Here is a 15,550-nt window from a genome sequence, read left to right on the forward strand (position 1 = left end):
GTGATGTCACATGAGCACATTAAAAGGATTGTTGACCCAAATTCTGTCCTCATGTTCTCACCCTCATGTTGTTCCAAACCTATGACTTTATTTTTTCCTTGTAACAAAAAAGATGTTAAAATATAAGTCACCATTCACTTTCATTATAATGACTGAGGCTGTCATAACATCTCCTTTAGTGTTCCACAGTAGAAAGAAAATCATAAGGTTTTGGAACAACATGAGGATGAGGAAATGAGGACATCATTTTCATATTTAGGTGAACTATTTCCAACATTAGGGATGGGTCTGGATGATCGACTAGTTGTCCAACAGCCAATTAGTTGATAATATATTTGTATAGACTTAAAGGTACAGTAGCAAAAATAGACTGTTTAATTTTAAGTGTCGGAGAGGTTGGAAAATGGTCACATAAAACTACATTCAGACTGGTTTTGGTGCAAGAAACCTTCACTAACATTATAAGTGGAATTCAGGAAAAAAGTAAAATGCTACAAAAATCTTTAGTGTGGGACCTACATTTTATCCTCTTAGTTAAAGGGAATATGGCAGACAAACCGTTCAGCACCAACTTACCTGGAACAGAATAATCTTTTGAAGAAAGAAGCATCCCTCTCTTGCACTATGCTTTCATGCGTCGTGGACTCTATAAAGACTAGTCACAGGCTGTCATGCAAATTCATCAATTCCCCTTGATTCCATTCACACGGTAACATACTGTAGCCATGGATACCGCTCAAGGCTGTTGGGAAAGCCTGTTTATGAAGAGAGGAAACAAACAGAATCAGAACCAAATCTTTTTTGATTCAAGTATGGAAATGATTCATAACTTTTAAATATTATACACACTTTAGTAGTTTGTTTTGATGTCTCTGTGTTGCTGATTATAAGTAGAATTCTCTATTCTTCTTTATCAAACAGATTGTTCCAGTCCCTGGATTCTGATTGGTCAATACAACATTCCATTCCTGCAAACATAAGCAATAGAGTGCAACAGTCTGGTTCCGGAAGTAAAAAATCCTATTAATTTATCTCATAGATGAACTGATTTTCAACGATAACTTATAAACCTTTAAAGACAGACCTATTTTGATTTCAGAGGTTGTTCATCGATGGTATGTGCTTCCGTTGAAGCCATCCGTCTGTGTGATTTCAATTTCATTGTTTAAAAATCTTTTTTGATAGTAGAATTCATGGTAAACAACTACATTACCCATGGTACAGCAGAGAAATATCCACCAATCAGAGAACTTTGGCCAATGAAACCTGCAAAATGTGCCTCGGAGCGACCGCCCACTCCCATGACGCACTGTGAATTAGGGCTGTCAACTGGGCTGAGAAACTAAATTCTAATTTTTACCTTAAATATTACCAAAATTGTAATTAAATTTGAATTTTAAAGTCAGCAGGTTTTTAAAATGACATAGTTCCCTATCTGTCACTCACTCGATGTTGTGTCAATGTAGTGACACTAGGGGTCACTCTTGGGAGCCCCAAACACCTCTGATTTTGAAAAAAGGCCAATGGGAATTGGCGAGTGGAATTTGCATGCCACTTCTCCAGACATACAGGTATAAAAGGAGCTAGCTCACAACCGCTCATTCAGATTTTCTCTTCAGAGCCGAACGGTTGCATTCAGTGCACTGAATTCAGTCCCTCCAATATTCACCTCAAACTGCTGGATCTACGGCGCATTTCAGTGGCTTCTCCCCCTCTGCACCCGTGGAGTGCACCCGTGGAGTGCAGAGAACGCCCCTGGGCGCTTTGTCAGAATGAAAAGAGTATATTTTCTATCTAAAAAAGTGGCACTCACGGAACGTCTTTTTAAAGATGCCTTTCCGTTTGTGTATTATTCCTGGTTGCGGTCGTTATCTCTCCGCTTCTGACGGCCACGATCGCTGTCTTATGTGTCTGGGCGCTGCCCACGTTGAGACATTGTTCATGGATGGGTCATGTCCTCATTGCGAGAACATGACTATGGCAACGTTGCGGCCACGGCTTTCCTTCGTAAGAGGGCAAGCCACCCCAGCGGCTCCCCGCCTCTGTCCTTCTACCTACGGGTATGAGGCCGCATCGGTTTGCACTGGGGGCGATTTGGGGACTTCAATGGGAGCACCTCCACCGGGTAACCTCCCACGGACCTCCCATTCCTCAGCACGCTCGCTTGCCCCGATCGGGATCTCGGATGAGACCGCCGGCTCGTCTCAGGGCAAGTTTGACCTCTTATTCGGAGCCTGGGAAGACAATGAGCTATCGATCGCAGCATTGGGTATGGTCGCCCAGTCTTAGGCTGACGCGGAGCTGATGGACATGCTTTCCCAGGCGGCCGCGAGCATCGGGCTAGAGTGGAACCCTCCACTCTCCCCTGAACCCTCGGGGCTTGATGATTGATTCCTGGGCCCAAAGTGCCGCTCATGGTCACGCCCCGCCCCGGTCCCTTTCTTCCCGGAGGTGCATGAGGAGCTGACGAGATCGTGGGGGGCACCTTTTACCCCGGCATGGCTCAAGACCTCGCACCCCGTCTGCTCGTCGCCATGGCAACAACCCTCCTGCAGCAACAACACCGGCTCAGGCACATCCTGCCCCCGCGAATCTTGGACCTGCAAGTACTGAACCGGGCTTTGCACAGACTACCGTTCAAGATGCTGATGCAAAAATGCATTCTAGCGAGCGTCCGGCATCAAGATTGGTTCACGGCAGTAGACCTGAAGGATGCGTACTTCCATGTCTCAGTTTTACATCGACACAGACCCTTCCAGTGGTTTGCTTTCGAGGGCCGGGCGTACCAGTACAAGGTCTTCCCCTTCGGCCTGTTCTTGTCCCCTCGCGTCTTCACGAAGGTCGCAGAGGCAGCCCTTGCCCCGCTAAGGGAATTGGGCGTGCGCATCCACTATCTCGACGACTGGCTAATCCTAGCTCACTCTTGGGATGTGTTGTGTGAGCACAGGGACCTGGTGTTCACGCACCTCAGCCAGCTGGGGCTTTGGGTCAACTGGGAAAAGAGCAAGCTCTCCCCGGACTCAGCCTCGATGACGGTGCGCCTCACGAACGAGCGTGCACAGTCGGTGCTGAACTGTCTGAAGGCATTCAGACGGAGGACAGTGGTTCCACTGAAACTTTTTCAGAGGCTCCTGGGGCATATGGGCCAACCTAGAATTTCTACGGGCAGGGGTTCCCCTAGAGCAAGTCTCCAGGCGTGTCATGGTTATGTCGGATGCCTCCAAGATGGGCTGGGGCACCGTATGCAACGGGCACACAGTCGCCGGCTCTTGGACTGGCCCGCGGCTGCGTTGGCACATCAAATGCCTCGAGTTGTTGGCAGTACTGCTCACCCTGCAGAGGCTCGGACCGTTGATCCGGACGGACAACACGGTGATGGTAGCGTACATCAACCACCAATGCGGCCTACGCTCCCATTGCATGTCACAACTCACCCGCCGTCTCCTCCTCTGAAGCGCCTCAATTTGCTGTGAGCTACTCACATCCCGGGCGACCTCAACACCGTAGCGTAGAGTGAAGACTCCACCCCCAGGTGGTCCAGTTGATTTGGAGTCGATTCGGACGAGCACAGGTAGACTTGTTTGCGGTGGTAGACACGATCACTCAGGCTAGGGCTCCCTCTTCGAGACGCCTGTATGCCTTGAAGTGGCGTCTGTTCGCTAAGTGGTGTTCTTCCCAATGCGAAGACCCCCAGAGTTGCACAGTCGGATCGGTGCTTTCCTTCCTGCAGGAGAGGCTGGAGGGGCAGCTGTCCCCCTCCACCTTGAAGGTGTATGTAGCCATCATTTCAGCACATCACGATGCAGTAGATGGTAAGTATTTGGGGAAGCACGACTTGATCATCAGGTTCCTGAGAGGTGCTAGGAGGTTGAATCCCTCCAGATCGCGCCTCATCCCCTCGTGGGACCTCTCTGTAGTCCTTCGGGGTCTACAGGGTGCTCCCTTCAAGCCCCTAGAGTCAGTTGAGCTAAGTTAAGACTGCTGTCCCGACTGCACTCACTTCCATCAAGAGGGTAGGGGAACTGCAGGCGTTCTCTGTCAGCGAAATGTGCCTGGAGTTCGGTCCAGGCTACTCTCATGTGATCCTGAGACCCCGACCGGGCTATGTGCCCAAGGTTCCCACGACCCTGTTTAGGGATCAGGTGGCGAACCTGCAAGTGCTGCCCCGGGAGGAGGCAGACCCAGCCTTGGCGTTGCTGTGTCCGGTGCGTGCTTTACGCATCTATTTGGATCGCACACATAGCTTTAGAAGTTCCGAGCAGCTCTTTGTCTGCTTTGGCGGACAGCAGAAAGGGAACACTGTCTCCAAACAGAGGATCGCCCATTGGGTCATTGACTCCATCGTGATGGCATATCGTGCTCAGGACGTGCCGCCCCCTGTGGGGCTACGAGCCCACTCTACTAGGAGTGTGGCAGCCTCCTGGGCCCTGACCAATGGTGCCTTTTTGGCAGACATCTGCAGAGCAGCGGGCTGGGCAACACCCAACACATTTGTAAGGTTCTACAATCTCCGGGTTGTGCCGGTCTCGTCCTGTGTATTGTCAGGTACGAGCAGGTAAGTTCCGGGACAGCTGGCCGGGTGTACCGCTTGCGCATAGCGCCTTTCCCCTCCCCTGAGGTGAAGACGTGTGCTTTTGACTCCCAGTCATGTTCACAAGTTGTGATCCCTGGATGACTTTCCTCCTTAGCCCTGTGGCAGACAAGTTTGCGGAGAAACTCACTGCTGGCCCAGTACATGTGCTAACTAAGCCATGTACTGGGGCAGGTGCTCCACATGCACTGGTTCCCCATAGGTGACCCCATGTGATATATCTTCCGCTAAATCGTTTCCCTGTCAGTAAACTGCATCTTCCTTGGGCAGAGGTTCCCCTGCCCCCGCTCTCCGTGTTTGTAGAGCTCCTCCCCCTTTGGGTAGGACCTACCATGGGACTTCTCCACATGACATACTTCCGACAAGACTCGGTAAGACCATGTGAGACCACTCAAAATACCCCTTGGGAGTGACACTCCCCCGACACAGACACTTATGGCCCCCAGCCGGTAAACAAAATTCCACTCTTTTTGGGGAGAAAAAAAGAGGAAAAGAGGTCACGGATGGGCTAGCCTGTCCCTATTTGTTGGGCAGTTGACTTGTTCCCAAAGGACCGTTCGACGCTCATAAGAACGATGGGGGAGGTTACATTATGGCCTGGTGCGCTGGCTACGAGGCACACAGCAGTCTGCCCATCTCGCACCGCCAGTCCACGTAACACAGTTCAGCTTATTGTGCCGTTTCATATAGGGACCCCTTGTGTCACTACATCGACACAACGTCGTGTGAGTGACAGATAAGAAAAGTCCTGGTTACTTTCGTAACCTCCGTTCCCTGATGGAGGGAACAAGACATTGTGTACCTCTTGCCACAATACTGAACTACATGCTGAAATGGCCAGGACCTTGTCTCGGCTCCTCAGCACAAAACCTGAATGAGTGGTTGCGAGCCAGCTCCTTTTATACTCGTATGTCTGGGGGAGTGGCTTGCAAATTCCACTCGCCAATTCCCATTGGCCTTTTTTCAAAATCAGAGGTGTTTGGGGCTCCCAAGAGTGACCCCTAGTGTCACAACATCGACACAACGTCTCATTCCCTCTATCAGGGAATGGAGGTTACGAAAGTAACCAGGAGAGGGTGCAATGAATAGGCTACATATAAACAATACAGCACTGTGTTAAATTATTGCAGAGAACATTCTTGGCTGTTAAAAAAATTAGCATTCCATTTTAAACTAAGGTGCATAGAATAAAAAATAAATAAAAAGTTTTAGTTTGTTTATATTCTCAAATGTTAAAGGGGTCATGAATTGGAAAATCAAACTTGCCATGATATCTTGACATATGAGAGTTCTTTGCACTATAAAAACATACTGTAAATTTCAGAACCGAAAACTTCTTTGTTAGTCCAAAAAAAGGCTTTATTGAAACCAAGGTGCCAAAATGACTTGTTCTCTACTTCCTCCTCACTAATATGTCATAGTGATGCTTTACATCAGCACAGGCCAGCCTCTGCATAAACAGATCAACCCTACTTTATCGTCAACAGTGCTTAGGCCCGCCCACAGTTCTTGCGGTTAGAGTAGAGCGGTGAGATTATTTTTGGAGCAACAGGAGATGTCACGATGGCCACGAAGATGTCAAGATGTTGTGCAGTGCCAGGCTGTGGGAAACTAGATTTCTTGCATTTGCTTCGCAAGGATCCCAGCATTAAGAAAGAGTGGCTGGCGTTTATTTTTAATGAAGTCCCGGATCGCATCGGTAAGAACGTGTTTGTTTGCTCGCTTCATTTTACAGATGATTCTTTCACAAACAAGACACAGTTCAAAGCAGGCTTTACAGAGAGACTTAAATTAAAAGTTGATGCAGTGCCAACTACACTGGACCTGACAGTGATGTCGCAACAAACAAGTGTGAATATCCATGTTAATTGTTTTGCTTCGTATGTTACAGACTGTTAGATGTGTACTGAGTATTTGATTTGATCCTAGTGATTTTAGACGCTCGTGTATTAGTTTTAATGCACAGGGATCTCTAAGCAGCATATATTTTCTTGTTCTGTTGGCATGATGGCACAATTGCCACAGATGCACCTAAATAGTATTGATATCAACATATTTAGACAATCTCTTTCCTTTTTAATGAAAACATGACTCATTGTAATGAACAACGTATGCATTTGTCACTACACTGAATATATGATTATATGACGAACGACAGTGCGACAAACACCGCTGAATGTATACTGTATACGTTTACATGTTGCATGGTAAGTGTATCCTTTCACAGTTATAAATGTGATAGCACCATGTATTTACACTTTATTTGGTACTGTCATACGTTACTCAGCATTTGTAAAACACAGAAATGTTTCACCGTTGGAAAATGCCCCAACTATGTAACAAGATACACACCGTTGGTTTAAACAACAATAAAAGTAATATCTATTACACAAATAGACAAGTAAATTACAGTGATTACTTACCACACTGTCACAGACTGTAGTATCCGTGGTGTTTGTGGAGGGGCTTAATTCAGGATCAGACTCTGGCTCAAACATGTATGGACGAATTCCTCCGGTTGTCATTTTTTTAACCATCCAAAGTTTTCAAAACAACCCCTAACACGCGTAATGGCGGGGGCATTTACATTTATCCACATGCAAAGATGTTACCCAATCACAGCATTGGGCATTTACACTGAAGTCTTCAAGAACACATGCCCCAAAAAACACAGCGTTTAAATCAGAGGCACAAAAACTGGATAGAAAATGACAAATTATTCCTAAATTATGGCTACTTTTAATGAAACAAATCACAGTAACATTATAAGTGGACCTCAAGGAACATTATAAAATAAAATAAAAATCCAATTCATGACACCTTTAAGTAAAAAGTCAAACGAGAGGGGAAAACCGCTTCAATAGACAGTTGGTGTCACAGTACTACCTCAGACTCAAGCCAAGTCAAGTAATTTTTATTTGTATAGCGCTTTTCACAACACACATTGTTTCAAAGCAGTTTTACAGAAAATCATACTTTAACAGAAAATGAAACTGTAATGTCTATGAAGTCTTAAGAGTCATCATTGTGTAATTGTAAATTGTGTATAAAAATAAATAATTAAATAGTTAAATAATAATTGTATTTAGAACCCCAGTGAGCAAGCCGAAGGCGACTGTGGCAAGGAACACAAAACTCCATAAGATGTTGGTTAATGGAGAAAAATAACCTTGGGAGAAACCAGGCTCACTGTGGGGGCCAGTTCCCCTCTGGCTAAACAGCATGAATATAATGCCAGTATTAGTTATTTGTGTGCAGTGCATGTCATGGTTTAAAAATTGGTAAACTAAGTAAGTGTTAAGGGCCAATGTTTAAACAAAGATTTTGTATGAATTGTAAGATTAATGACTAATGTCTTTAAAGTCCATCCTGGATTAACTGCAGAAGTTCACATAGATGCATTGTCCTTTGTTAGTTGGCTGATGAAGGCTTTTGTTGGCAATTAATTGATAGTCTATGTATTCCATTTCAAGAGTGTGGTCCATCAATAAACAAAGGTGATGCAGGCAGAGATCAATGAGGTGCATCGCAGTTTAACTGGCAGGTCATTTTGGTGAGGTTCGGTGGGGTCCATCCTAAGTCCAAGGATGTTTATTTATTTATTTTCAAGTTTGACCTTAATAAAAAAAATTCTAAATGATTTAGTGAGGGGTTTGTGTTTGGTAGTTCGGGGAACAGACACAGTCTCTGTATGATATCTAGGTGATACAGTCTCTATTTGTTGTAGTTTATGAGACCTGTGTGACATCTCAAGGCAGCTAGCAGACGTTCGGATTAACCAGTTTGTCTGCTTCCTGACCTGGGCCCCAGTTAGTCAAATACTATCACTATTAAGACTATGAGCCAAATCACTAGAGAGGAGAGCTGCACCTTCCCTGGAGGATGGAGTCCGTCTCACTTTAGCAGATCTAGTCTACCCCAAAAACTCTTCCAGTTGTCTATAAATCCTATGCTATTCTCCGGACACCACTCAGACATCCAGCCTTTCATGAATAACATGAATAATCATTTTAGAAAATCTACGTTTAGCATAAGCCAGCAGTTGTAAATTTGATCTGATGTCAGATGCCCAAGTCCCGAAATGCATTTAACAAAAGTGTCTGGAGTCTCTATTTCCATGTTCCTTACAATGGAATCACCTATTACTAAGGCTCATTCAACATGATTCTCAGTGGGCGCATCACTGAGTGGGAAAATTGATTGGAAACCCAAACAGGAACAGGAGAGTGGTGTCGCTTTGCTGAGCGAGTATGCCGCCGAGACATCACCTAAACGCCCTGCTGCGGGGGCTCTACAGCCGGAACCAAAGTTTGTGTGTTGCTCGCTATACTACCCGCATCCGAAACAGTATCTACCGGTTTCTCTTTCACACTGACTCATTAACCTTCTGAAGTCATCGTCAGTGCTTGGCACACATCCAAAATTCGAATGCACAACTTAAGCATTCGAATGTGCATTTTTTTTCTTAAATTCGACAAATATTCTAATTTCAACAATTTAATTTAATTTAACAGCCCTACTGTGAATGGCGTAATTGAGTCAGTATCTGTTCACCCTTAAACTGCTAATCTATTTGACCATATTAAATATTTTGCAATAAATGTAAAATATATTGTTTCTATACTTATAATCAACAACCTAAATTCAGTAGTTTTATATATTCCCTTAGTTTTTTATTCAATGACATAATTTGCAATGCTTCATGGGATTGTAATGTGTGCCCTCATGAAAGATGGTAAGACAGCCTTGTACCTTTGTCTTTTTGTCCGATTTTCAAATACTTTTTTGCCTCAAAACAAAGTTCCAGATGTTGTGATTCACCTTGGAGTTGGTTGTTTTGGTTCATGGCTCACAAATCTTATATGGAGGATTTAATGAAAAGTCTATGGAAGAAATTAATGGAGAAAATACTTCCGGAACCCAGACAGCTGAAAAAGTGGGCGGGCACTGTTGCGCTCTAAACAGTAACAGTTATGACATCAAACACCTGTTCACCTACGCTACTGTGTATATCACTGCGTAGCATCAATAGAAACCAAATATTAATCTTACGTTGCATGCCAGGGACTATATATTCTAGTGGAAGGCTGCCACTTACTTAAATAGCTTAATAAAATAATGCTAAAGTATAATTGAGCAAGATGTTTTCTTTTGGATTGGCATCAATAGGGGAGCAGTTCTGTGAAGAGATGTTATGGAGTTTGGTCAGTTTGTGTGTGTGTTTCTGATCTGCTAAAAATATAAATGGGCAGTATTTTTGCTCTTGAATACGAGTGCAAATGTTCAAGGCCATGATTAGCCCAGGATTTGGCTAAAACCCATCACACAGAGAGCGAGAGGCAGAAGGCAAAATAAATGTTTAGAAATTAGAATTAAGCGACTGACATCTCTTTTGGGACATAAATTATTCATGTTTATTTGGAAAGGAAATTTGCATGTAGTGTTAGAGAGAGGGAAAGAGGCATTGGTCATAAGGAGAGGGGAACGACTAGTGCGTGTGTGTGTGTGTGTGTGTTCATGGTCTGTCTCTCAGAGAAGGTGAATTGATTTGTGAATTGACTGTAACTGACAGATGATGTCTGCTTCCCTGTAGAAGAGGAACTTTTACCTATTTGCAGGCACAATACATTTTTGCCTACAAAACATTTGACCATTTGATCATGATAAACAAATTCAGTCAAGTGTGTCCAAACGATTGACTGGTAGTGTAAATAATATGGGGGCTGGTGCTATTTACCTTCTTAAAACAGTAATTCACTTCCTGGTTCCATGAAGGACATGACAGTCTGTGAAATCAGTGCAGCATATCAGGACCCAATCAGTAGATGTTCTGTCTCATACCATTAGGATGTTACAGAAATAGATTTGGTGACACATCAGTTTAGAGAGAGTTTGGATAAAGATTTTAGCTACAAATAAAGGTTCCAAAAAGAACCGAAGGGGTATGTAGCCTGATGTCATTGGAGAACCTTAACCTTAAATTGGATTCTCTCATTCTTTTAGTTGTACTGGTGCTTTAAAGTCAACCCAATCCAGTTTACAATTTACTTCCATAATGTGACATATTTTCAAGTAAAAATGAATATAAATGAGGGAAAAATGGAAGGTGGGATTGATTTAATCCATCTGGGCCTTCCACAACACTAGAGGAAAAAAAAGTAATTACATTTTGATAAAAGATTTCAAAGACTACAAACTTTAATTTTGTTGGAATAACATGCACCGATGACTCATTCACAACAAGACCAGGAATGTTTATTAAGATTTTAAATAGCATCTAATTTGATTTCAAGTTGACTTAGAAGTATCTAATATTATCATTTAATCTGGATTTTGCCATGGAAGTAGCCTTGGCATTGTGTTTAAAACAAGCAAGCAAACAAACATGTTGATTTTGAAGAGCACATAAAATAATACACTGATCTCAAGAACCTGTAATGAAACATCAAGAACTAATCTCCAAAGAATCATATAACAACTCAAGAATAAGAAGATGATTCTACCAACAATTATTCAAGAACCTTATTTTAAAAACTAGAATAGACTCTTCACAACCTCTAATTAAAATGTACTAGAATATAGAGAGCACTGAAGCATTTACACAAAGCAGTGCACCCTTCAGCCTTCTGGTCAGCTTCTGTGTGTGTGTGTGCACAGAATACAATTAGCATACAGGGCCTGATTAAAAATCAACGCACTTCGAGAGATTAGCGTGTGTGTTTAGTTCATAGGTGAGCCGTCACAGTAGATGGAACAGCTTCATTGGCATGTGCACATGAACATGGGAGGTTGATCAGTTTTTCATTCAGGACGAGAAAGCTAGACTCTTCATTCAGAAGGAGGAAACGTATGAAGGGTGGAGAATTTCACGAGAGGTAAAGCATCAGTGACACTGTACTGGAAGATAAAAAGAATAGTTCCCTGTCTGTCACTCACTCGACGTTGTGTCGATGTTGTGACACTAAGGGTTCGATCTTGAGAGCCCCAATCACCTTTGCTTAAAATAGAAAAGGCCAATGAGAATTGGCAAGTGGAATTTGCATGCCACTCTCCGCCCCGGACATACGGGTATAAAAGGAGATGGCGTGCACCACTCATTCAGATTTTTTCTTCGGAGCCGAATGCATGTATTGTGTTCGTCCCATCACTTACGCTTACTTCTTCGCTCATTGCGAGAACATGCCCATGAGAACTTTGCGGTCGCGGCTCACTTCCTTCTTCGTGAAGCAAGGAGCCACCGCGGCTGCTTCCCAACCTGGTCCATCCTGGGCTGAAACTCAGGTGGCCGGGTCGGCGAGCGCCACGGGTGATCTGGAGGTGGACATGGGAGCGTTTCCGCCAGCTCAGCACCCGCGGACCTCCCATCCCTTAGCACGCTCGTTCTACCCGGAAGAGCTGTCGGGTGATGCAGGCGGTCCGCCTCAGGGCGGATTTAATGTCTCGTTCATGGCTTGTGATGAGGATGAGTTATCGGTCGCAGCATCGGAGGGTGGGCTTCTGCTGTCGGAAGCGGACGAATCTTCTGAGCTCCCGCTCTCGGGCAGTAGAGCTCAGGATGAGGCGGATGCTGAGATGGCAACCGTGCTTGCCCGGGCAGCTGAGAACATCAGGCTAAAGTGGAACCCTCCACCCTGCCCTGAGCGTTCGCAGCTGCATGATTGTTTTCTGGGAGCCTTTCTTCCTGGAAGTGCACGAGGAGCTAATGAAGTCATGGAAGGCACCCTTTTCTGCCTGTACACGCTTCGCAGGTTCATCCATCCTAATTACCCTCAATGGCGGAGTGGCTAAGGGATACGTCGAGCTTCCCCAGGTAGAGCACCAAGGCTCCCTTCCAAGGCCTGTAAGTTCTCTTCCTCGTTGATGATGAAGGCTTACAAGGCCGCAGGTCAGGCCGCCTCTGCCCTGCTCACCATGGCAATCCTGCAGGTCCACCAGGCCAAGGCGTTGAAAGATCTGCATGAGGGTAGAACCGACCCAGGGCTTATGCAGGAACTGCATACCGCAACTGACCTCGCCCTACAGGCGACGAAGGTCACGGTGCGCACCCTCGGCCGGACGATGTCCACTCTGGTGGTCCAAGAGCGACACCTGTGGCTCAACCTTGCGGAGATGCGTGATGCCGAGAAGATTCGCTTTCTCGATGCGCCTATCTCCCAAGAGGGGCTTTTTGGCAACACTGTCGAGGACTTCGCCCATCAGTTCGATGGTGAGGAAGCAGATGGAGGCGATCAAACACATCTTGCTGCAGCACGACTCGGCCGCCTTCAGGCCTCCAGAGTCCTGCGCCCCGTCTGCCTCTCGCCAGGACTGTCCTCCTCCGTCAGCCGGCCCCCAAGAACCCCGGACTGGCTTCGAGGCGGCCCTGACATGGGCAACCCAGGGATGAGGTGACTGACTCCGACCGGTCAGGCCCAGGTGAACTTACCAGCCCCACATCGCCCCTGGGCCAGCGCGTGGTGAGTATAACATCGCTGGGTGCCCTCTGGGCCTCGGCACCCACATGGTCAATAAAAGAGCAGTTTCCTCATTCCCTGGGTCAGCGCACTCATGACTGCCAAGCACTGGAAGTCTTTCTGGTCAACCAGTCGAGTACCTTGCGTTCCCTCGTTCTCCGTCGAGAGACCGCCGGCAAACAGGTACGTAAGTGTACTGGTCTCTGGGGCCGCTCGCCCGTCCCAGCCACCATTGCAGGCTTGCGGAGCAGCACGTCCCCCCTGGGTTGTCTTCCAGGTGGAGCGCCTGCTCTGCCTTGACGCGAACCACCCTCCCGGGCACGATAAATCCAGACATCCGCCCAGGTTCAGTGGCATCCTCTCCACTGCGGTACAGGGCGAGGGTGCCTCCATCCTCCAGGCGGAGGTTGCCACCCTTCTGGCAAAGGGAGCAATGGAACACGTAGCCGAGTCACACAAGGGCTTTTACAGCTCTTATTTTATTGTGCCCAAGAGAGGGGGAGGGTCATGCCCAATCTTGGACCTGCGTGCCTTGAACAAGGCCTTACATAGGCTTCCGTTCAGGATGTTAACGCAGAAGCGCATCTTGGCATCAGTACGACATCAGGATTGGTTCACAGCCATAGACCTGAAGGATGCGTACTTTTTCGTATCTATCCTTCCTCGACACAGACCCTTTCTTCGGTTTGCCTTCGAGGGACGAGCATACAGTACAAGGTCCTCCTCTTCGGTCTGTCCCTGTTCCGTTGCATCTTTACCAAGGTCGCAGAGGCTTCCCTGGCCCCGTTGAGGGAGAAGGGCGTATGCATTCTCAATTATCTCGACGACTGGCTAATCCTAGCTCACTCGTGGGATCTATTGTGTACACACAGGGACCTCGTGCTTCAGTACCTCGACCGACGCAGGCTTCAGGTCAACTGGGAGAAGAGCAAGCTCTCCCCTGCGCAGAGCGTCTCTTTTCTCGGTATGGAATTGGACTCTCATGGCATGAAAAGCTTCAGGCAGAAGGTAGCGGCACCAGTGAAACAATTTCAGAGGCTCCTGGTGCATATGGCATCCTTGGTGGCGGTTCTCCCCCTCAGGTTGTTGCATATGAGACCGCTTCAGCACTGGCTACAGACTCGAGTCCCGAGGTGGGCATGGTGCCACGGCACCCAGCGTGTGACTATCACACCACAGTGCTGTCAGACTTTCAGCCCTTGGTCGGACATGGCATTTTTACGGGCGGGCGTTCCCTTAGAGCAGGTCTCAAGGCGTGTCATGGTCACGACAGACGCCTCGGGCTGGGGCACCATGTGCAACGGGCAAGCAGTATTGGGGCTCTGGAAGGGGGCCCCCGACTCCAATGGCACATCAACTGCTTAACTGCTACTGAGGCAGGACCTTTTCAATCAGGGGCAGGGCATGCTCCAGTACCCACGGCCAGACCCCTGGAACTTCCACATCTGGCTCCTGGATGGGATGCGGAAGACCTAGTGGATCTTCCGCCAGCGGTGATAAATATGATCACTCAGGCCAGAGCCCCCTCCACGAGGCGGCTGTATGCCTTGAAGTGGCGTCTCTTCACGAACTGGTGTTCTTCCTGTGGGGAAGACCCACAGAGGTTCGCGGTCGGGTCCAAGGAGCTTGTCAAAATATATATATATATATATATATATATATATATATTGTTTGAACTCTAATCTCTGTTTTGGCTTGTACTTTTCCAATTCAATTGAAACTTTGTATTGCAGCACTTTTTATGTTACTGTCTTCTTAAGATGAATCACTTATGTTGTATCCTTCCTCATTTTGTAAGTCGCTTTGCATAAAAGTGTCTGCTAAATGAATAAATGAAAATGTATAGTAAATGTGAATGTCAACAGATTTGAAAGACACATCTCCTTAGACATATCAAGACTGCTAGTGAAACAATTGTAGAAAGGTGTCATTTAATTGTCATGCTGTTTTTAAATACGGACTGCCATCTCTGAAATTCACAATAAAAAGTGACTTTCTTTTCTCTGTTTGTCTCTCGAAGTACAAGCAGGTGGAGCAGTACATGTCCTTCCATAAGCTGCCAGCGGACATGAGACAGCGGATCCATGATTACTACGAGCACAGGTACCAGGGGAAGATGTTTGATGAAGAGAGCATTCTGGGTGAACTGAATGAACCGCTGAGAGAGGTGAGCGCACACAGATGCAAGCTGGGTCAAAATACTCTTACCTACACATTAAACACACACATTATGTCCTCAGTTTAATTTCTTGGCTTGTCTAAACTGAAAACAATTAACAATCAACTTGGTTTCTGTCAAAGATATTGAATAACGACATCAAACATTATAACTGGATGCCACTCAGTGAGTAAACTTGCAACGGTACTAAAGATACTATTTATAGACAAACATAGGCAGTTTACAGTGTATACTGTACAGTATGCAGTAAACAGTATGTTAAACATCCCGAATGTGGCCAGTGATCTGAAAATTTCCACTAGACATAATTGTTGTTTCCATCCACTG

General features: G+C 46.1%; 1 protein-coding gene across 1 annotated transcript in view; it reads left to right on the plus strand.

The window, feature by feature from the left end:
* The window catches only part of hcn4 (hyperpolarization activated cyclic nucleotide-gated potassium channel 4), a 136,986-nt gene that overhangs the window by 84,190 nt on the left and 37,246 nt on the right, over positions 1 to 15,550 (plus strand). Inside the window, exon 5 of the mRNA XM_051724991.1 lies at positions 15,065 to 15,211. Within this exon, the coding sequence (XP_051580951.1) occupies positions 15,065 to 15,211 (147 nt within the window). The remainder of the gene's footprint in view (positions 1 to 15,064; positions 15,212 to 15,550) is intronic.

Source organism: Myxocyprinus asiaticus, chromosome 18 (genome assembly GCF_019703515.2).
Source record: "Myxocyprinus asiaticus isolate MX2 ecotype Aquarium Trade chromosome 18, UBuf_Myxa_2, whole genome shotgun sequence".
NCBI lineage: Eukaryota > Metazoa > Chordata > Actinopteri > Cypriniformes > Catostomidae > Myxocyprinus > Myxocyprinus asiaticus.